Source organism: Gallus gallus, chromosome 5 (assembly GCF_016699485.2).
Source record: "Gallus gallus isolate bGalGal1 chromosome 5, bGalGal1.mat.broiler.GRCg7b, whole genome shotgun sequence".
NCBI classification, from domain to species: Eukaryota; Metazoa; Chordata; class Aves; order Galliformes; family Phasianidae; genus Gallus; species Gallus gallus.
The window spans coordinates 42,383,943-42,408,002 of NC_052536.1; the positions used below are offsets into that span (position 1 = coordinate 42,383,943).

The window sequence follows — 24,060 nt, forward strand, 5'->3', positions numbered from 1 at the left end:
TCCGTTTTAGATAATTTACACTCATTTTTAGTACTCTGTTCAGGTAAGCAAGTCTTAGACTTCATTTTACAGATAGCAATTACTGTCATAAATGTGGTTGTACAAACATTTGTGAATGCCTCAGGTAAAAGCATTCCTTTGTCTACCAATACAAAAGCACAAAAAAAAACCAACCAGCTTTTAATATTTACAGGCAGTTTAGTTGTTAGGGACTTAGCACAGAATTTTACAGAGTTTATTACAGTACAAGATAACTTCAGCTGGGATTTAAGCTTCCCAATTATTGCAGTTAGAAAGGCTGTATTAGCCAAAGGGGGTTAGGCATCCAGCTGAAGAATTCAAAGCCTTTTAGTTGCAACAGTGTCATACCCAGCTAAATTGCACAGGTATATTTAAAGTAAAGTTTGGTACCAATTTTCTCACAATGATCAAAAATGCAGAAACATCACAAAAATCCCACACTCTATAGGCTTCTAATCAACAATGGGCCATTTTTTACATCAACACAGTGCCCATGCTTTCTCAGCACAGGAAAGAAAAACAGCAGCTCATTCAAGTTTCCTAGTTCCAAGTCCTTAAGGGGCACCATACACAGGGCCTTAACATGCAGAGAGAATTGGAGAGAGTCAGATTTGTAAAACAGTTGAGTTTAGTAGTCCACCAAGAATTTTCAGAACAGAAAGCCAGGTCATAAGCATTCTTTTCCAGTTCTCTTCTATACCCTCTCCAGTTTCTCAAGATCTTTTCAAAAATACAGGAGATGGAATATGATGTGGTATTTTAATTTTTGTCTAAATTAAAAGACTTATCAAAGTTTTATGTAGTATCACCTCATGCAAACAGTAAAATAGCATGCTATTTCTCTAAACCATTTAGGAATGAAATTTTCATAGCTGATTTTCTAGTTTCTTGACCATGCTCTTACCTGGATGTTAAGAGTAAGCGTGTGCCAAGCATTATGTCGGACACCAGAAAGCCCTTTCATTAATATTTCTTCTCCAGCTGCAAAAGATGATCAAGGTTAGCAAAGTGTCATTTAACTTTTGCCTAGACTGAGAGGTAAACATCAAGCTAGCAAAAGGAAAGTTGTATTTCATTTTCAGAGATGTTCAGGATCACCATCTTACTACAGAGGTGTATTCTACTATTCTGTCAGGAGCTTTTTTGTGCTGAAATACCCAGTGCTTCTGGAAATTCCATGTATTGGCAGTACAGGTTAATCAAGTGTGACAGTAGATAGTGCTCTACTTATTCTACTAATCTTTTTTTATGTATTAGAAGATTTTTAATTCAGAAGTTTTGAGATGTCACAATGTAACATTGCACAATGTAACATTGTTTAGTTCTAGTCAAAATTTAAGCTAAGCTAAAATCAGGTGAGAGACTTGGAAAAAAACTAAGCACTAGAAGTAGAATCTTCAATTATTCAGTTGGCAGTTTCAGCTGCAGGTAATTTAACATACAGAAGCCTTTTTAGAAAAATATAAAGATTATGAAAAATAGCTATGGAGGAAAAAATATCTTATGGCCTAACAAGCATGCCCATCTGAAATAATGAGGTCATTAATCACATTCCCCTCATTTCAACAAGAAAAAAAGTTATTCTCTACTAGGCAACGCTGACAAGTCTCAAAAAATAAACAATGCAGTTCATTCTAAACCCAAGGGTATGTATGTATATATAATAAATATCTATTACACACAGCTAAAACTTAAAGTTGTGGATTTAAAAATGAGGTTCCCTAGGAATCAGTGTGTTAAGAGAAAGTAATAGAATTCCTAAGTTACAGGTACTCTGCCTACCCATAGTGAAGAAGGAGAAAATGAGAAATGGGAAAGTACAGCTACCAAACAGGTGAGACTATTTTTAAGATCCAGTGCTGAGAAAGAGAAGTGGAGCAGCCAGTAACCTTCAGATGCTCTAGTCATGTACAAAATACAACCACTGTTACAGCATAATGAGTCAAGTTCATAGTGATTGCAGCTGAGTCACAAAACCAGAATGTTCATCATTTTTATCAAGGCTATCAATGTGATATGACCATTTATCAGCATCCACTTTAAGGAAAGGGCTTCTTACCTAGGTCACTAGTGACTCTGTAGGTGCCATCTGCATAAACCCAGAAGAAAACTCCTTTGGTACGACGAACATATATCCCACCATTGTCAACTCTTCCAGCAATGAACACACCTCCATCAATTGGCTTTTCTATGTAGATATCACAAGTGACTGTCAGATTTACCCTGCAAGAGAAATAGTGCGTTTTAACAAGCAAAGAATGGATATCTGAGCAGGCAGTAGATTTAAAAATATTCTCCCTATTGCACCTTCTTGAAGAAAAATTTAGCTGTCTTAATTGGGACATAAAAGACAAGAGGTACAGATTCATCTTCACTGATTACTTGTCAAGACTGATTGTTTCCACCAATTAGTTCTGGGGCATTTTCTTAGGATAAGTAAATCTTCTCATAGACCAAAAACAAAAATAAGTGTATATCCAAGAAGTTCCAGTGCTTTACACACAATATTTCCATCTTCACGGGAAAATCTCTCAGGTTTACAAAATTAAAAGTAAACTGGATAACAAGTTTCAAGACTATACCACCATATCTGTTTGAATTTGAACTTTGTTTCTCTAGGGTTTTTAATATAAGCCAAGTCCTAGGAAACCAAAAGACAAAACACTCCTTTAAAAAAAATATATATGATCAAACAGGCTGAAATTATTTTTTTCCTGAGATAATACGTCAGCTCAACTGTAAGGCATGACATTATATATTTAACGACAAAACGACAACTGTTAAGGAAAATAACCTACCTTCAGGCAAAGAAATACCAGAACAATTCAATAGCACCTGGAAAATTTACTCAATTCCCCTCCACTCCACAGACTGAAGTACAAGCCTCTCACAAGTAAAAATTAACCAACTCTACTAATGCACGCTCAACAAGTTAAGTACCTACATTCCATATCTTAGGTTACTTGTGATGAACTGTTGTTAGTATGGATACAGTCAAAAGGTCATATATACAGGAAGTTTCCAATTATGCATAGTTTTTTTTTTAATATGTGGAAAACTCTATGACCTCAGCTGACAGATAAATCATTAATAATATGTATTGTTTGCAGTCTTCTCTATCTCTTACATCAGAATTAAATGAGATTTTTCTTACTGCTTAAGCATCAGTTTATTGGATACATACTCATTAGACAAGTTAAGATCTTTCTTACCTCCCTATGTATTAAACACAAGACTCCCACATTTTTCATGATGATACTGGAAGCAACACATGTTAAATAGCAATAATTACAGCATGCAGCTAGGTTCAAAGCATGAAGCTAAGTTCATGAGGAAAACACTGAAAAAATTCAGGAGTAGATATATAAACTTTCATAAGATAGAATTATCACCACTATAGCTCCTAGAATGAATAATAACTGTACTCTAGTAAATCTTAGCTACATCTACCCAAAAATAAAACTGTTTTAAGCAGTAGGTAAATTGAACACAATTCTAGGAACTGCTCAGAAGATGGCAGTCTGCAACAAATACAACAGAATTAACTCCCAAACCACCACAATGAGACAGATCAAATTACTAATGATTAAGCAACACAATTCAAAATCAAGTAAAATAAATGGAATCAAGTTTTTGTTGACTTGTTTAAACAAGGTCTTGTTGACCTGATCTATTAATAGTGATGGTAATAGCACCATGAAGGGCTCAAGAACTTAAGGAAGTCCCTTTAATCATCATCTCTACATGACTACAGATTGTTTGAAAGTAAAAATGTTCCATGCAAGAAAAATGAAGTTTGAAAGAGATAACAAATCAAAATGCACACTATTAAGGACACCATTTCCTCAGATGTCACCAAAAAGTGGCGTTTACATACCACTGGAAGTTTCCGATGATGCTGATTGTCTGGTCTGCATCAGAAACCCAAGTGATGGGTCGCTGAATCACCACCTGTCGGAGTGTGAAAACATGATCTCCTGGGTCAGAGCCATTTACGAAGTACTCAAACACACCCGTCTGATCTGCAAAATTTGGAGCTTCACTGAAAGGCGGATTACCTGTTCAGAGAAGAAAATATGTCAGCACCAAAACATTATTTTTCTTTCGCGGACCTTTATTTCAGAGATTTCCTCTAAGGATATCCTCCAGACTTCTGACTTACTGCATCAAAGTACAGTCTTTTGTATTTCAAAAATGTGCAGGACCATATACGGATTTTTTTAAATATACGAATAAAGCAAGTTTGTTTTGTTTTGTTTTTAATGGAATCATGGAATCGTTTGAGTTGGAGTTTGAGCTGGAAGGGACCTTTAAAAGGTCATCTCGTCCAACTGGCCTGTAAAAAACAGGGACACTTACAGCTAGAACAGGTCGCTCAGAGCCTGGGCAAGATTTAGACTGGATACAAGTTTCCTTGTGGCAAGATTTAGACTGGATACAAGTTTCCTTGTATCCAGTCTAAATCTTCCCTCTCTTAGTTTGAGACTATTTCCCCATACCCTTTCACCACTGACCACGATAAAAAGTCTGTCTCCTTCTTGGTAATAGACCTCCTTTAGATACTGAAAGGCTGCTATCAGGTCTCCACAGAGCCTTCTCTCATCCAGGCTCAAGAGCCCCAGCTCTCTCAGCCTGTCCTCAGAGGGGAGGTGTTCAATTCTTTTTACATTCCCTTAAAAAATTAGTCCACTACATTTGAGATATAACTTTGCATCAGGAATTTTAAAACTGTCGCAGCCACTTATTTAAGAGCTAGAATTAAATTCACCTCCTTGGAAGTGAGGTATACATACACAAATTAACAGAGATAAAAAATGAAACACATTCGGATTACTTCATGTCTTCTACATGACTCAAATGTCACGGCCTTTCTACAATGAGACTATATCTATGTGAGAATTGAGCTTTTCATAAGAGATTGCTGACTTACGAATATCAAAATCATCTTTGTAATTTGAAGGAAAAGGTTGAGGTGGTGGAGGCTCTGGGCAGCTACACTTCCGTCCTGTCTTAAGTGTAGTTAAAGTGTAGACTTCATCCACATCTAGGTCTAAAGCAAAACTTCCCCTCCAGACCTAGAATTAAAAGAAAGTTCAAGTTGCAAAAATCAAATTGCAACATAAAAAAAAAAAAAAAAATCTAAGCTTCTGAGTTCAAGGATACCCTCTAAAGTTCAATTAAAGGCAAAAATTGCCTCAGTGTTTAATATAAGCAAGCTGTTTTTCTAAATCTCTTTATTACTTCCAGGTAGGTTTGTATACAGCTAATAAAACTTTAGTCAAACAGAGCTAATAAAGCAAGCCTTAAATATACAGCTAAAGCATACAAGTCCAGCAGTTCCAGTAACGGGGGAAACACACACCTGAAACTACAGAGAGTACTAGAATACTCCTTAGTGGGCAACATTTAAGTCACAGTAGGTACAGGGCTCTGCTTTTGAGAAAGGCTACTTTGACAGTAATCAGTCTGGGAAAGTACATTTTAATTGAGTTTGTGATGAATATCCCATATTCCCACATTCTTAGTACTCTGGGTTGTACAAAAAAAAAAGATCCCAAAGATTCTCTTCTCAAGAATATTTATTATAAATACATCCAGTGAGCACATACTTACTAACGTTTAGGCAAAGAATACAGGTTAAGAGGCCAGAAAGTTGGAAAGTTATCATCTTCAGGCCACATAAATACTACAGATATCATCCTGCAAATCCTTCTGTAGCAGGAATAAAATTGCTAAACCTGACTACTTCTAACACTCAGCAGATGAGTATGAGTAAAGTTAGGCACAACAAACAAGGTGCCGAGGTACACTATACTGACACTTTGTTTCAACTCAAATGTGTAGGTTGAAAAAGGTGGGCCCAAAAACTGAAAAAAGGACATCCACAGACTTCATTATCACACTAAAACCACTTAAATCATTACTCTCAAAGCACATATCTACTAAACAGCTGCAATATTTCAGACCTACAAAACAATTTATATTACCAGCCTAATCAGCACTTATCTTCATAAATTCACACTGAAGACCACAAAACTACTCTCTGAAAAGTTACCTTAGATTATTTTGATGCGTGGTATTCTATTTTTAGTTTGCAATTCTATATTGTAAATCAAAGTAAAAAAAAATTTTTTTTGCAATACCAATTCTAAAAAAGTTACAATAGAGTATTAAAACTAATTAACTTACCTTTACAGGATGAAGTTGCTCAAAAAGACTAGAGTTTGCAGATTCAAAACCAAGCTTAGAGTACCACACCTGAAGAGTTTCCAGGAAATACTACAATGAAACATAACATTAAGTCAGAAAAGAAACCAAACAACAATAATTTTGACTTTGAAAATTATCAGTGTCTAACTTCTGTTATTTTAGAATTGCTGATCTTATCAGTAGCTAACAATTAATTCAGACAACCATTACAAACCTTAATTTTTCATAACTATACAAGGGCTGATCCAAAAGTAATGCTTCCTACTATATTATGTTGGCCCACAACATCACAGGCAGATTCATTGATGCTTGCTGAATGTTTATGGGTACACTAAACAGTTGATGTGAGCACAGTGAGTTGATGGACAGTACATTTCAGCAGTGGCAACAGCAACATGAAAGACAAGTCACCCAGAGAGCCATGCAGATTTTTACAAGCACAGCACACAGGCTATTGATCACAACTGGAAAAAATGCATTGCTAATGGTGATGACTATGTTGAAAAAATAGTATTTCAAAGCTGAGAATTTGCTCTATCAAGCTGTGTTCTATTGTTGTGCTTTTTGTATTATGTGTTGTGGAAATAAATAGGAGGCATTAATTCCAGAACAATCTACATATATCAGTAAGGTATTATCCTAATAACACAGTAATACTGTTAATATGAACTGAAGGTTCTAATACAAAACACAGAGATTCTTAGAATATCTTCTGATGGGATAGAACAACAAAACTTGCATCATATAATCAGCTGCATCATATAGTTGCTTTCCCCAGAAAGCAAATGATGACAACTAGAAAGGTCATGACCATGCCAGCCAAACTATATCAGCATTTCAGAGCATGTAGCTGTGGAAATAAATCCTAATGACAAATCAAATTGTATCTGTTTCAGCAATATTTTTCTTCAATATACACAAATATATTGGGAGGTAGTAATAATGCAAATTCAGTTATGACATTATATCTTACAGTAAAAGGAGAAGTAGGATGTTTAAAACTTTAGCAGACATATTACCTCTAGCACAGTTCTGATCTCTTGATATCTTCTCATACTTTGTGTATATACACAAGATGCAGTGCAATTCACATTAAAAAAAATGACCAAATGTATTCAATGCTTACTTACAAAAGACCCTCTGAGGTAGAAAGTTGCTCGCTGAGGTGAAACTCGGAAGTGAGGCAGTGGAGGCCTGATACATTTAGAGTGATTATGCGTCTGAAGAAAGGAAAGAACCAAAGGAATATACATTACTGGAATCTATCAGATGCCAGTGTTCAAGAAAAACATTTTATAAATGATAAAAAGCAACACAGAACCAATTTGCAAATAAATATTTCACTATCTTAATGGCGAATACTATTACACAAACTATAATGTTCATTTTTTAACACAGCTTTAAAAAATACTATTTCAGTTTCTCCCATAGTGTGCCATCAAATAAATATTAATTTGTGATGTAATGATTAGACAATGTTTAGATAATAAACAAAAGGACTTCTGGTGATCTCAGTAACTAAACTACAGAAGCATTATAGGGGATCTTCACAGATATGGCATAAATTGAAGCAGGCTCTTTGAAAGAAAATATTTCCTTTATTTATTCTATTTTGTTGATGCACATTACCATAGTTTCGATTATAATGGTAAGGTTTCCTAGGCCATCTGTCAGAGCTACAAAGCTTCCACCTCCTTCTAAATGTCCGTCCACTTGCAAGTATGACCAGCCTGGCTGAGTAAATTGTGTTGTGTGTGCTGAGATGGAACAAAAAAAAAAAAAAAAAAAAAATCAAAAGAAAATAATTAAAATCTTAACAAAGATAACTACCATTTCTAGTCTAAGCTTAATTTCATGTATGAAAATTATTTCAAAAATGAAGTAATGGAATTTCCAACACAAATTCCACCCATACAAAAGATTAGAGAATTACATAAAACACATTCTAAAACATCTGTTCTGTGGCAGAGAAACAGTCAAGTCAGAGAAGGTACAGAAGAGCTTCTCCTCAAGAAATAATCAAATCCATGAGGTAGGGCTTTTTTCAGCATAAGTGATTGCCAAAGGAGCATATGACATCATGAAAATCCGAAACAACACAGAAAAGATCTGTTCAGGTGTTCCAAACGTCACAGATGACATTATAGCCATTTTTTTTCCTAACGCTGAGCAACTAGCAGAAGAATAAAAATTAAGACATTTGCCTCAGTCTTTCTTAATGGCATTGTGTATGCCATCTGCTCTGCAGAACTGTGGCAAAGACAGTAAAAGATTACAGAAGAACTACGCAGTAGTCAGTGAGTCCTTGTTTTCAGAAGACACAGCATAAAAGTATTTCCATTTTCCCATATACAAAGAAATGATGAATTATGGAGGCCAAGAACCTCAAGGTTCTTCATTCCATTTTCTCAGATTGAAAGGTATCAGATGTCTACTTAAGGATAAAATAAAAGAATGAAACAAAAATAACTAGGAAAGTACATTCACCTCTACAGGCACTTCAGATCAAAATAGTTTAATGGTGATAGCTGTAAAAACCAGTAGTTTATTTCTGCATATAACCTAATGGTCAAAATTGCCTCCTTTTAGAACTTTCTGCTTCCTACTGAAATAAGCTTTTTTTCTTTAAAGTATTTATAAGACTTTCCACGAAGCTACTTCAATGTGGTACAAAAATAATGCACGTAGAAAAAAGAGCCTCTGACAATACAGTCATGCAAACTTTTTTTTTTTTTTAACCTGTAATCCAGATTGGTGCTTCTACTTTATAGTAGCCACTCCACGGTTCTTGTGCTGTCATCAAACCACATCGACCAAAGGGCAGTTCTTCATAATAACTTGCCACTAAGTTCCATGCAATAGTTCTGGAAAAATAGGTTTGTTTTGCTTGTTATTCATACAGGTAGCATTAGATCAAGTTACCACAAGAATTTACTCTGCTTTTTTTCCTCCAACACACAGTGAAACAACAACTTTCTAGCTCACAGTAAAAAATAAAATAAAATAAAGAAGTATTTTGACACAAAAAGAATCTTCCCAGCTGAAAGGAGAGAAAATAGTCAAACAAGCAACCCCTTCCACAGCCCCCACCCAAAAAAGCAAAATGACAATAAATCCGCAGGAGAGAGAAGAAAATGAATTGATTTCCAGAGTTGAGAACTTCATTAAAAAAAAACAAACAAACAATACATCCTCTGGCTGTATCACCATTAAAAGCTGCACATTAAAGTAAATGTGCACCTGAGGATTAAAGACTCCATCCATACTTCCTAACCAAATCAGTAGAGAGAAAAAAAAAGTAAAAAAAACAAAAAAACCCTGTAAATCTTAACAACTTCTGTTAGCTTTGTGATCAGTGGTGGAACTGAAGCTCAGAGGAAAGAAGGCTTATATTTTTGCTAAACTCATTTCATCAGGAAGAACCGATTTTCAGCATAAAAGCTGAGGTAAAAGCAATATTGAATTTACAGATTTTGATCTTTTTGATAATAATTTCTGAATATAAGATCTGGCTGCCACATCGCTAATCAAATGGGGCTTATATAACTACAAAGCACTTGTAAAAAGAAGAGAACGGGAATAAGACAGGAATAACCCCAAAGTAGGGTACTAAAGGGTGCTAGGAATTCACATACTGAATACATCTAAACTTCAAATTTGCACGAGACAAGATAGTCAACTTGAATTTCCCTTTATGAGCATGCAAGTCCTTTCTTCTGTGCTTCGTTTCAAGTATTTCAGGTAAAAACATTTATCCTTTATTAATCTGAAATAAACTTACATAAAAGCTAAAAGCCTTGAAATGATTTAGCTTAAATATCGATGCCTTCATTTGTAGTTTCACTGGAAACAAACTATGTTTCCTATTCTGTTTTAAAACTGATTTATATAATTTCCCAATGATTTTCCTCCAGATTTCAATTTGGCAAGAAAACATACAAAATAAAGATATCAGAAGGTTACAGCAAATTTTAGAATGGATTCTCAGAAAGAAGTTGTACAAAAAACAACAGACAAAATCCTTACACCTATTACTTTTAACTGAAGACAAATAACTGATAGAGCCCCTGAGAAATATACAGCTATGTTAACTTCACTGTTATTTTCCCCCTGGGTTTTTCATGTTAGTTCTTCTTAAGAAGAATTGCTTTGAAAAGTATCATCAGAAACTAAAAGCAATCTGAACTCAGTTGTATAGGCCCATCTGAAACTGTAACTCAAATGCTTTACAGCTGCCACAAAATTTTTCTCCAGTGGTTCAGAACAGTAGTCTTCACATATCAGAATACCTGAATTCAGACTGACAGAGGAAAGAGTAGCAGTTTATCTACAGTCTTAACATAGCAAACAGATGTGTTACGTGGTACTTTAGATAATCCTTACAAATGAAGTTCTAAAAGCTATCAGCAACGCACAACACTTACGAGGTCATGTTTCCATTCACGTAGTTTTGGTTTAGGATCCGAGCCCAGCAGCCTGCACCTACTTCATCGTTGAAAGTACTATAATCTTCCGAAGCCCAGAGTTTCTTCTGAGTTAGTAAGGCATTTGGCACTGTTTTTGTCCCAGGATAGTGAGCCCTACACAATATTTTAAAAAGAAAGAGGGTTTATCACAAAAAGAAAAGTTATTAAGCCTGGAAATACAAACAGCAGTGATTGTTCTCCAAAACGAAAGCTAAAAAACAAACTTGCTCTAGAATAATTCTAATAGAATAGAAAACTTGTACTGCAGAGAAATCTGTATTATACCACAGCTTATTGCATTCCCATCAGTACAAGATTACTTCTTTAAAACATATCAGCTTAAGTAAACCTAGGCTGAAACACACCACGCAATTTCCGCAGCTTGCTTAAGTACAGCTTTATCTTGAAATTGACCTTGGTAGCATATTACAGTTACTTTTACAAGTTATCTTATAGCATCTTAGGCAAACTTTTAAATAATTATAAATTAACAGCAAGATACAGCACAGGAGATTACAAACACTTTGTTGCATTTAAGTCTTAGCAGCTGAATGTGAAGTTGGCTCTTCTTGCACACCTTTTCAGTAAGCTCAGATTTCAAGAACACATGCTGAGTGGACTGTAAGAGCTAAAGAGGTGTAAAGTGGAAACAACTGAAACATAATAAAAGCTAGTTTTCTTCACAAGACCTTCCTTAGTATGAGTACAGATATCTTTTCCCACATAGAGACTACTGATCATATTCAGTCACAACACTGAATTCAATGTGGCAAATTATCCTGGCTGAAATAAAGTCTCTTGAAACACTTGCAGAAATCACAATCATTCCTCTCTGTTTGGGCACTCACTGGACACACTAAATATATGCTAAAACTAAAAAGCTATCAACTGGAAAGTATAAAGATTTCTTCTACTACTGGGCTGAAACTGGACAAATTTAATCAATTCATGAGTCAGGAATACAAAAAAAAAAGGTACAGGTATTTCTATGGTTGATCGTTGGTTTCAACTATTTCCCCCCCCTCCCCCCATTCAAAAACAGGCAATTTCCTGGAGTTGTAGTCCTTCATACTTAGCTTCACTAGAGGTAACATAACAGACAGTAGAGACTTCAGCTACATCCTTGTCTCTGCTGTGCAAGTTAGCATACGTTTTCCCTTTGGCTTGGAAGCACACATATTACCTTAGTACCAAGAGAAGGTTTTGGTAATGGCGTGAAGCTTGCAAAGACAATGAAGAGAAGGAACAGATCTGCATTTCTACACTCCATGTCCTGAAAACCTTTTCTTAAATATTGTCAATATCACTGCCAAATAAAAACTATAAGCAGTATCTTTACTTAATTTAAAACCCACTTGTTTATAACATTCACTTTCTGTCCCATTGGTCTGCAAGCAGGTAAAAGTCTCACCATCAGTTATGAAATGCATCCTTTTTCTCTGCTCTTAGACACAGCTTCAATTACTAGTAATGAACATGATTTACACTGTATTTGCTTTTTACTCAGACACAGCTGTTAAACAAGATGGTTTTTACCTTATGTAACGTCTAAACCAGTTCTAAGAAAGTAGGATGTGATAATTAGTATGCAACTCCCAATCCATACAAAAACTACATTAGTTTTTAAAAAGTAAAGAAAATATTTTCAAAAGACTTAAAAGCACTGTAGCATGTCCACTTTAAGACCCATCCAAATGAGCAAAGTCAACATTTGCCATCCACTTACGGTGCAGACTTTCACAAGGGTATATGTTGATTTGTTGAATTCAGTGTAATTAAAAAAACCCAAAAACAAGACCAGGCTAAACAATTCTTTTGAGTCTCTGGTGCCGCTCTACAGCCTCAGAAATTAACAACTAGCAAAGGAAAGGAGAAAAGCTGTAGCCAGAACAATAGGCTTTACTCCTTCAGCAGTGAAAACAATCTTTTTACAGCACCGGAGAATAATAGATACATAAAATAATTGATCATCAGTTTAAGGAAGACAATTTAAGTATCTTCAGGAAAACCAGACTCCTAAACACCTACTCCTCCCACTGCCTGAGAAGTGGAACTGTAACAGAGCACTTATGCCTCATCCTTATAGATATGATGCTTCAATAGAAGTAGTGGGATTTTGGATTCTCTGCTCAAAAGAGCAGGAAACTAGACATACAACACAGAGGGAGGAAAAAAGTAATGCAAACCATAAAAAGGATGAAAAACAATGAATCTTAATGAAGATAATGAGAGGAACAGTAGGAACAGAATTACAATGAAGCCACAGGCTTAAGCTTCCTATTAGCACAAAAAAAATTATTAAGTTTTACTATCAGTTTGCATTTTTCTAACCACTGTTATTTACTTTAAAGAATTTAATAATGCATTTTCATCATTTGATTCTCCTTTCAGTTTCCTGGAGCCAGAAAAGAGAGAAGACAGATGCTTCATTTTATTTTTATTTTAAATAAATGCACATTATGGCTATTTTTTGTTTTCAACTTTCACATCTTAACAAAATGGCTCATTACCAGGGCCTCTAATTGTTCAACAATAATTTTTAAATGTTTTATCAGATTAAATGTATTTTATATGGCAGATGATGAAGCAATATATCTCATGTGGAAAAACTCACATTTTCCTGTGAAGAACAGCTACATTAAATCAGTGTACAAAAAGTGACATTATGAAAAACTTATTTACTTAAGGACTTATGTGACTGCATCACATAACTGCCTACAGTGATTTCATTTAGATGACTGTCTTAAAAAGGAAAATAAAAGCCTTTGCAGTATCCTTTATTTTCCATACAGCAATGTGCTGAAGAAGAAAAGGGAAGAAAAAAGATCAGTAGAGAAACAGTAAATTGTTCCACTGTTTTTCTCTTATGCATCAGTACAAGATCCCAGAAATAAAATCCAAAATGGAAAAAAAAAAAAAAGACAACTATATAATACTCTCACTCCAACACAGCTTTGCAGAAAAGCAGTAGCTGCAAAAACCTGAAAATCAAGTACCCACCAACACCTCTAGAAAATTTGTCAGCTAGCAACACTGACTTTCCTACTTCTTATGCTAAGTCTGGCCTGAAAGGTACTTGGGACAGCTCCAATTCCTGCTATTTCAGGTATCACATCGTAATTCTATCATGGAAAAACATAATGTTGCCACATTACCCCTAGACTATTAATTTTTGCATAATTAGGTTTTGAACATTTTCTATGAAGTCTTGGTTTCTGTGACACCTATGTTAAACTAAATGCACATTTAAAACAGGGCTGGTTAAGAGCACTGATGCTTTAACCAAACTGACAAGAGTTGTCATCTGATGGCATTCTGAATTCAAGTAAAAAATGAAATTTTCTATTGTACTCACTGACACTCTCTAACATGTTTGTTTTCTCTCAACAAACAGCAGGGGAAGAGAGGGAAACTTCAACAAAGAGAGTCTGAATAACTTGGTCTCTAACTTTACAGCATGCAAAATTGAACTAAATGGCATACAACATGTTATAAACAAGTACTACATCTGAAGTACTAAGAATTATGGATGGAAATAGCACGGAATTTATTATATTTCATTTCACTGGTAGAATTGATGCAGCTGTGATAGCTCTGAAAAGCTGTTTGGAAATGTCACATTACGAAGAGCTGTGGTTACCTGGGTCATTCGTAAATTGATGAACGCCCATTAATAGCTTTATAGTGTCTCTTCAGGGCTCTCCCTTATTTCTAGCCACTGCACCATCCTTAAAATGAGGTTTGGATGCAAATAGTGCAAAATAACAAAAGTAATAGCTGTAACTAATTTCCTATCCAGCTTGTCTGATGAGATATCTCACTGATTCCAAGTTAGGTTACCAAATCCAAGATAGTTTTTTTCCACATATGCATGTAAAACTCCGGCTGGTCAAGGTTTTTTTTTTTTTTTTTTTTTTAGTTTCAAGTTAGAAAGAATCTAAGAATCTAGAGAGATTCTGTGATGAAACGTGCACCACGGAACGCCCAGTAGCCAGCTAATTATCCATTACGTAAGTCTATTTCAGCTTCTTACTAAGACTGAATCAGAGTAGGGACTATAAAACTTAGATTTCTCACACAGACTAAAGCAACTATGGTTTACTGGAATAGCATGAAAACAGTTAAGCTTCAGGAACTGACACTGAGTGCATGTTTGCTGCTGCCAAGAAAGGAATCAAGCTCACCACACTGGGATCATGACAGTTACAGCAGATTTGTACCTGTCAGAGTGAGTTGGTAATTGCTTTCACTTATTGACCCACATGTGGACCTGCAAGAAATTGTTAGGATACTTTTTGTTCAGAATGAGAGAAGGAGTTGATTTTCCCAGGGCACTGACTCCTATCTATGTTTGGAGGGAAAGTCTTCATTTCTACACATCCCATGGGTTGAATGAAAAAGACTCAAGTTGAAGCAGGAACAGCCATGTCTGAAAAATGTGGTTGGGTCAGTGAAGTTTATGGAACATCATAATTAAAATCTAGAGCTACAGTAAAAGTTAACGACCAGATCTTACATGTTTGTATTCAGAAGTCAGTAATCAAATTTAGTCTACCTTTGCAAAACATGATCACCAAGTGATGAAAACAAGAACTAGAAAAACAAGTCAGCCAGTTGTATGCTTCCCAAGCATCAAACTCCAATCATAACAAAACGGGATCTGAGGATCAAGACATTATTGTAACAAAAAAATAAAAGCTTCAGTTAGTTTCTGGATCACACCAGTTTCTCTAACAACAGAGTGTTGGAAGTCAGTAATACAAGGCTGCACATAAAGTTGTAAAGTTAAAGCACTTTTTGTATATTAATATAGGAACTGAAGCAAGCTTAAGGGTAAAAATGTTTTACTAAAACCCATTCAAGTCAGCAGAAGTGCAGCCACAGCAAACAATAGTCTTGCACACTGTAAGAAAGTCATGATTCAGTTAAGTCTTAAGCTGCAACCAGGCTAGGATTTGAGCTCTCAACCAGACTGCGTCTTACTAAACCACTTGATGTAGGTTAGTAAGAAAGACTACAGCATCAAATCTGTAACATGTAATAGTACAGAGAGGCACAGCTTTGGCTGTGCTATTTATAAACAAGCAAAACAAAGACAAGTTGTGAATAAACCAGCAAGAAAGATAAAAGGAGAACCCCCTACCCAATGACATCGACCACTTCGTGGAGCTCAGAGTCAATCAGCATGACAAAGGAAATGGGCTCCCACAGTCTATCGCTGGCTATGATCCTCACCTTCTGCAGACCATTCTTATCCAGTGTGTACCTCAACAGCTTTGGGAGAAAAAAAGAAAAGCAAAGAACAGACAGAAGGAATACATGAAAAAATGTTTTTCAAATTGTCAAAAGTCTATATTGGGAAAGGCACCAGCTCCTTCAGGACTCCTTGAACATACTGAAAAAAACCAATCATGATTCAATTATTGTTCTTATAACTGGAACAAAAACCTTTTAGACCAAACAACATGTAATAAAGCGATAGTCAAGCACAAGCTGCTTTCAAAAAAGGACATAATATTCTTCTGTCATGCCAAACCCCAAATTACACAACAAAAGCAAAGTGAAAAACATTTGGTGGTTGTTTTCTTACACACACAAAGCTGCAGATGAAGTTAAGGACAGACAAAACACATAAATTTTCATGCAAGATATTCTAATCTGCAGATCAGCCACTTCAGTGATACAGTACTGAGGGTTAGGCTACAAGAACCACAAACAGCAGGACAAGGACAATTGAGCATTAACAGTATAGGACTTGTGGAAGCAAAGCAAACATTAAAGGATTTGGCTTCACCTATTCTTCCATCTAATCAACTATTTCAGTCTAACAGTGAAGCAACACAAATGAAATCAGCTTTCCCTAAACACAATCAACAGAAGTGAGAAAAACCCCAGACACACACATACCATGTTACTCAGCTGCATTTTATTTCAAGTTTTATCACTTCAACCACTGTACACTTCTCAAGAGAAGTGTTAAGGCCTTGAATATTACTGAAACAAGTCACAAGCGAGCAAAGCCGACAGTTTCTTGAATGTCCCTAAAAAGCATTTGCTATACTTGTAATTCAAGTAATATCAAATGCCTATATCTATTTTCTACAATATATAATCTTCTGTAACAATGGACACTACCTACAAGAAAAATGATGCAAGATCATCTTCACAGATTACCATCTGAATAAGCTTATTCAGCCTGACAATGGCACGAAATATGTTCTCCTGACCCAAAGCCTTGAGAACATTGTCTGAACTCAGTATTATATTTGCACTGTATGTTCCCATTACACCTTGTACTAGAATACAGCAACATTCTGTTTGCAGACTTATACACATCAAGGCTAAAGCATTTAGTGATTAGGGTCTGTTCCCAATGACTACAGAAAGATCACTGTAGCCCTGTCTTCAAGAAACAAGAAGCTAATGGCTGTCAATCTAGCCTTAGTCCCTGAGAAAGTCAGTAAGAACAGTTTTTCTGGAAGCCATTTCTAAACACACAAAGGGCAGGAAGATTACTGGGAACAGTAACATGGATTTACAAGGTGCAAATGATACCTGACAAACTCAATTGTTGTTCAGTTGTGAAAAGATTAGTACCTGTGTGGACAAGTTTTAATCAGTGGACACCACACGCCTTGTCTTTAGCAAGGTTTCCGACCAAGCTGGACAGAAAAAATCCAAGTGGGCATTGATTGCTAGTGATATCCCCATAGTATTGGCCCTGATATTTGCCTATCTGATAAAATTTAAAAACAAAAGAACTCAAGTTCAACAGATGTAAAGAAAAAGTCCTGTGCTTGAGATAGAATAATCCCCTGCAACGCTACAGGCTGGCAACCATTGGAAAATTTAGCTAGAATAACTTAAAAGGAGAAGAAAAAAAAGGGAAAGAAAGAAAAAGGAAACAAGATAAAGGGCAAGAAGACATAAGCACAGTCAAATATGTAGAGTAAGTTTCCAAAGAGGTTGTGAAGATATTCCAAGTTAATTGAGCAAGCCTCAGCACCATGAGCTAACGGCACCATCTTCACTTAAGGAGGTTCAACCAGATATCCTCCAGAGGTAGCATTCAAACAGTCAGTAAATATAGAAAACATCCCAGAAATTATTAAAAAAAACCCAAACAAACAACAACAAAAAAAAACCCAAACTATTCTATCAGTAGAATCTACGTTTCTAAATTGAGATAGTTTATGTTCCTGTTACATCCTGGGATCAGTTATATAAAACCAAAACAAAGTTTCCAGCTTGCATTTTGAACTACATAATTAACAAACTCCTTTTTAAAATAGATGGTGAAAGGACACATGATCCCCAAAACAGAAACAAACAACAAAAAAAATACCACAAGATAAACCCTGAAGATAGTATTTTCTATAATTATAGATTTTTTTTCCCCCCACCAGCTTAGCATACTATTGGGAAAGTCAATCTCTCCTCAGGAAAGGTTTCTACTGCAGAAAAAGCAGATGACAGTGAACTGAACTCATTCCTCTTACTGGAATGAGAACGCCCTCCTTGAGCATAAAGCTAATGATTCCCCTAAAGCTCCAACTATATTAAGTATAAAAATCAACAGAACAACTACCCTCTACATAAAAGCCATAGTCATTATAAAATAACTCATGTCACCTCTACTCATTATTTCAAAGACTTACCATGATTTTTATTTATTTTTTACAGGCAATAGGAGAGGGGAAAACACTGATATGGCAACAATAATTTCTGCCATTTCACCATTGTGTTAGAAAAGACTCAAGATGCATCAATTAAAAATAAAATGTGATTTGTTGTTTCTAATAAACAAAAATTGGCCTAACCGCAGATCTCCTTTCAATCAACCAACATATGATCACTATCCATTATTAATGGTTTACAAGTCAGTGATAACAAATTACTGAGAACTATGGAGAAACACTTTTACTTTGTCAATTTCTAAACAAGCACCAGAAAAAGTATTACGTAATACATTCAAGTCTAATTGCATATTGGCAAATAAGCCCTTAAGAAAGAACTTGCTGAAGAGCTAGGTTTTGTTGGACGTGGATTTTGTTTGTGGTGCTTAACATAGAACAGGTGGTACCAAGTCATAAGTAATAAAACTGGGAAAAGATTATTATGAACGTATACTATTACACAAACACAAGAAGGCAGTCATTAAAACAAGATAGTGAGACAGTAGTGAAGATAGTCTTGCAAACAAAACAAAGTATAACAATAGAGTTTAAGGCTTGAGCTAACTAAATATTATTTTTCCTTTTTCTTCTGAAGAAATTCCTGTTTCAATGATAACTGCTGCAACTCATTGGCATGAAATTGTGACAAGGACTACGTTCATTGAAATTGCTCCCTCAGTCAAAGGAATTGAAGCACACTGAATGGTTACAGCTTGGTAACCTTTGGTTTAATCAGAAAATATTAGGTCCTCTACCTTTGAAACCACAACCCAGTAGAGTAAACATGTAGGGACAGGGGTAAACAGACAAAAACCCTACCATACATCTGCAGTACGTATGCATCAGTTTACAAATAGTATTTCTGGCACAGGTAAGGTCACAGGGGAACAGTGCTATCAAATAAGAAAATGAAAGGAAACAAATGGATGCCAAAGCAATATTTCAATTGCCTTCAAAATTTAAGTAAAACAATATAATTTTAATCTCAATTTTCCATTTCATAATAGACCTGTAAGACAAAGTCACAGAGTTATAGTTGGAAAGAGACTACAGAACAATGTACAGAAAACAACTGCAAAGAAAATAATTTAGGACTACTCAAGAAAACAAACTGAATAGCTGACTTTTGTAAGAAACTAGACAGATAACTAAGAGACAAAGTTACGGTGTACTTCTAGAATCTTTATGAACTTGAGCTGAAGGACAGATGTATAACTACTGTTATCTTTCCCTAGGTCAGCAAGAACTCCAATAGTTAGTTGTCTTAAGGTCAGCACTGTTGAAGAAACACGGTGTTCTCACTCTGCTGTCTGTCTATTAAGCTGAATACTGTAACAGATAACACCACTACTCGACATATACTTCTTCACTCTGATCAGTGGGGCGAAAGAAGTTGGGGCAAAAGCATTTTCATCTTAAAAAACAAATAGAATTTGTCCACAGTTCTAAAGGATGGCAACAAAGCAAAAGTCACACACTCCTCGGTCACAATTTAAACTTTGACTCCATAAAGCTCTTAAAGAAATAATGAAATAAGAACTGCACAAATTCAGCACAGTGATTTTGCAAGTTTTGTTAGCATGAAAATCATAACTAAAACATTTCCTAATTCATCATGAACTTGCTGAGGTGCAGGGCTTGTCTGTTCTAGGTTAAGTTAGAAAGAAAAACAACCATGCAAAAATTAGTTATGCAACACCAGTATTACAACTGATATTTCTCAGGAAGCTACTTCCAGGTGATCGATGTTTATAAGCTCAACACATAAGAAAGCAGTTTCTTTACAGAACCCCTGCTTAACTGTATTGCTATAAACATAGTATTATAGATCAGTGTAGAAAAAGTTACAAGACTATCACAAACTCTTACATATCAGTGAGGACAAACAGCACACCAGGGACCACAAGCATGTTCTTAATTGTCATAAGGCTAATAGTAGAGGTAATAAATATACATATAAATGGTCCAATTGCATTGCAGAGTTAATTTCCACTGTGAAGAAGCTATAGCTTTAAAAAAAAATACATTAATTGTTTTCAGAATTAGTGATAAGCAAGAACGCAAAAGCAAGAGAAACCAGTTTGCAAAAAGGAAGGTAGAAACAAACTGTACTAGAGAGCAAGCATGCAGACAAATAATCAAGTTGACTTTTGCCATAACTGTAACAGTAGACACTCCTATCTGCTGAAATTGAGATAGGTTGTATCAGTTTTAAAACTATGGATGTTACCAGATGAAAGCAACAACTAATCTTCTAGCTTCCAGATACAACCAGAAAGGTCACATGCAATGGATGTATAGTTGGGAATGTTGCAAGGGTATGAAGTGTCAAGTGAAAGTTCAAGATCGCCTGAATCTGATCGTCTGAAATTAGAACCAATTCCAGATCAAGAATTCTATCCTAAAGCTTTTCTGACTTTGAAGGTGCACGTGCAGATTAGCTAACACTAGTGAGTGACAAGAGACTTCTAACGTAAGAAGCTTAAAACCTAGCTCCTAACTCAACATTCAAGAGAAGTGATGGAAGAGTTATAAGATCATCTTACACATGCACAAAATAGAAAGCTGAGAGGAAAACAGAAAAGAGTAGTCATTTACCACTGTACATGATGATTTAAAAAAGTAAGTGATTAGGAACTGTGACTACACGACTTCTCAAAAAATGGGGGTGAAGACTTATTTACAGAAATGAAGTGATATATCATGTGTAACATTCCTCCCTTCTCCCACACTTACCCAACTACCTGAACAGCATCATTAAGATATGGGTCAACTACCATCTCCTTTGAAATGTTCCAATCTCCATCCGCAGCGATGATGCCAATGTTGCTTAGACCCAGTTTGTCTAAAGACTGCCGAAGTACCTTTGTAACAGATAACAACACTTAAAGTACAGCCTTTCATTAACCATGCAACATGAAAATTTAAGACTGAAAACAATTTTAGAACTGTAAGAGCAGACAGCAGAAGCATTTCTTCAGAGCAAAACAGGTAAGTGAAATCTTTTCTCAAAGATGAGCCGTAATGACAAATCAGATAAAGTTACTGATGAGTGTTTTTTAATACAGAAGTGTTCTCTCCAATATCCAGAAGGTCACATTAAAAAAAGATCGGTATTATAAAGAAGCCTTAATCTAAACATTATTTAAAAAAAGAAATTAAAACAAGGTTCAACAGCTTCCACCTGCAAGACCATCAGGGAAAATATCAGTTCACAGTCTAAAATCCTTTTTCCAATCTTAGATATAGAAAGATGATGCAATAGGTACTGTATACAAGCATAGAAGGAAGACTTTTCAAGTCATTTGAACACCAGCAGGCATGCAGCCTCGGATAACCTCTTGTAACATACTTCCAGAAACATGAAGAGAAACAGAGAACTCTTCTATCTTGGTATGTAGTCATGATAAGGACCCAAGGCAATGAGTCAGTGACAACATGAACTTAGAACTAATGGATACTAGACTTATTAACAATGTTTCAGGAAAAAAAAAAAAAAAAAAGGAGTAATGGAGTTCTGTTCAACTGCTTTAAACCTTTGAAGCACAAAGCTTACAGAAAAAAATTCACGATGGTAGAAACATTACAGTAAAGTCCCTGTAACTTAAAACTTTCAGCATGAAAAGTTTAAGTATCCCTGTCAAAAGCTGTTTTTAGAAAAGCTTCTTTTTCATTAATTAAATAATATGATACTACATGCTGTATTTTTAAAACCATGACTTTGGTACAGTTTTTATTCATAATGGCAAAAGTCACAGCAAGGCTAGATCTCGTATCAGAAACAGCATTGCCAGCAGAAGCAAGAAAGTGATCATCCCTCTGTATTCAGCCCTGGTGAGGCCACACCTTGAGTAATATGTTCACTTTTGGGCCCCTCACTACAACAAAGACATCGAGGCCCTGGAGCACATTCAGAGAAGGGCAACGAAGCTGGTGAGGGGTCTGGAGCACAAGTCTTATGAGAAGCTGAGGGAGCCAGGATTGTTCAGTCCTCTGGAGAGGAGGCTCGAGGGTGACCTCAATGCTCTCTACAACTACCAAAAGGGAGGTTGTGGTGAGGTGGGGATCAGCCTCTTCTCCTACATAACTAGCAATAGGACTAGAGGGAATGGCCTCAAGTTGTGCCAGGGGAGATTCAGGTTGGATATTAGGAAAAACATCTCCGAAAAGAGTGGTCAAATGCTGGAACAGATGCCCAGGGATGTAGTGGAGTTACCGTGCACAGCTGGAATGGATGATCTTAGAGGTTTTTTCCAATCTTGGTGACTCTATGATTCTATGATAGATGTCATGAACTTCTATTAACTTTAATATTAGGCTGCATCCAATTTTCCTCTTTCAAATATCCACATATTTAAAAAGAAGCATACATGAGATTTAACTGTTTAAGATTCCATTAGGGTTAACCTTCAGTGCATTAAGTCAAAATTCGTCACCAACCAGAAGAGATCAGAGGCAAACATACTAAACATTTCAGAACTATGAAAACAACTCTGTGTTATTTTGTCAGTCTAAAACACTGCAAAAAGTTAGATCTCAAGGTCTAACCCCAAGATTTGTCAGATATCTTCTCTTACATTTGGCTGCAGACTTTGCATTTCTGGCCCCAAACAGTTGTAAGATACTAAGCACCTGACTGGAAGAGAAGTGTTGCCAGTTCAATTATAACAACACCTTGAAAGTCTATGCATGTGTTTGACTTCACTGGTAGAAAAAGACTGGAGAAGATGCACAGGTAGACAAAACCACACTTCTGAAAATAAAGGAGTTCCGAAGATAAAGTTCACTAGCAAATAAAATCTAAAGGAACTGAGACTTCTAAAGATGTTTCCCACAGTGTCCCCTAGTTGATGCCTAAAACTAAAGCTATAATGTACTACAAGTAGAAAAACTACTAGTAAATTAACAGTGATGAATCCACTTGGGGTGAGGAGCAGAACAGGATGGGACCACAAAGATTTCTGAACTAGGATTCAGAAAGTACTGCCACAGAAATTATTACTTTAATTAGGCACTTATTGATAAAGTACATTGCTTAAGTTTCTGCAAGATCCACAGCAAGGAGGAATTTAACTAATTGAAACTACCCTGAAATAATTTACTTATTCATAAATGATTTTGATTTAATACTACCAACTGCACTAATAGATGTGTCTCTGTTGTATGCTATACAAAGTATGCAGAAACTGCTGAAATGATTCTGAGAATCATGGAGGCTCGCTAAAGGGGAAGCTTTCCCAGCTTTCTGCAAGGGAAAAGAAATTGTTAGTTGTTTCTGAATGGCACATTTCTAGAATGATTTGGATTCTTTTTAACTATTCCACAGAAGAGATAACATAAGACAAAATATGATTTAAGAGGGCTTTGAAAGAGGAAGGACATGATTAGATTTCTGGATTAGCTAGAATTAAGAGAAAAGAAAACCCAATGGACATCCAGCAAAACTTACGTTAGACATACAGAAAACTGCCTAATCATGTAGGCAGTTCAGCAGAAGAGAATGACTAGAAACACTGCAGAACTTCCATGTGAAAAGACAAGTACCAAGGACACACCACAGATACCCAAAACACACACTCCACAATAACATACGCAGAACAGTGCCATTCCAGCCACTCCATGCCTCCAGTATGCACATTTATACAAAGATGCACTGACCCTACAATTTAAGGAGTACACTGACAGCA

The 24,060-nt window shown here is 35.8% G+C and overlaps 1 protein-coding gene across 3 annotated transcripts in view; it reads right to left on the reverse strand.

Moving 5' to 3' along the window:
- The window catches only part of GALC (galactosylceramidase), a 38,493-nt gene that overhangs the window by 3,360 nt on the left and 11,073 nt on the right, over positions 1-24,060 (reverse strand). For 2 of the 3 annotated variants that reach the window (XM_040701554.2, XM_421304.8), the window contains exons 7-16: positions 15,841-15,971; positions 10,656-10,811; positions 8,971-9,095; positions 7,861-7,988; positions 7,362-7,451; positions 6,211-6,300; positions 4,952-5,096; positions 3,899-4,079; positions 2,081-2,244; positions 926-1,002 (exon numbers count right to left, since the gene is read on the reverse strand). In XM_040701554.2, the coding sequence (XP_040557488.1) occupies positions 926-1,002; positions 2,081-2,244; positions 3,899-4,079; positions 4,952-5,096; positions 6,211-6,300; positions 7,362-7,451; positions 7,861-7,988; positions 8,971-9,095; positions 10,656-10,811; positions 15,841-15,971 (1,287 nt within the window). Of the gene's footprint in view, positions 1-925; positions 1,003-2,080; positions 2,245-3,898; positions 4,080-4,951; positions 5,097-6,210; positions 6,301-7,361; positions 7,452-7,860; positions 7,989-8,970; positions 9,096-10,655; positions 10,812-15,840; positions 15,972-21,109; positions 21,238-24,060 lie in introns of all 3 variants that reach the window. The other variant, XM_025150952.3, reaches the window with a different exon arrangement.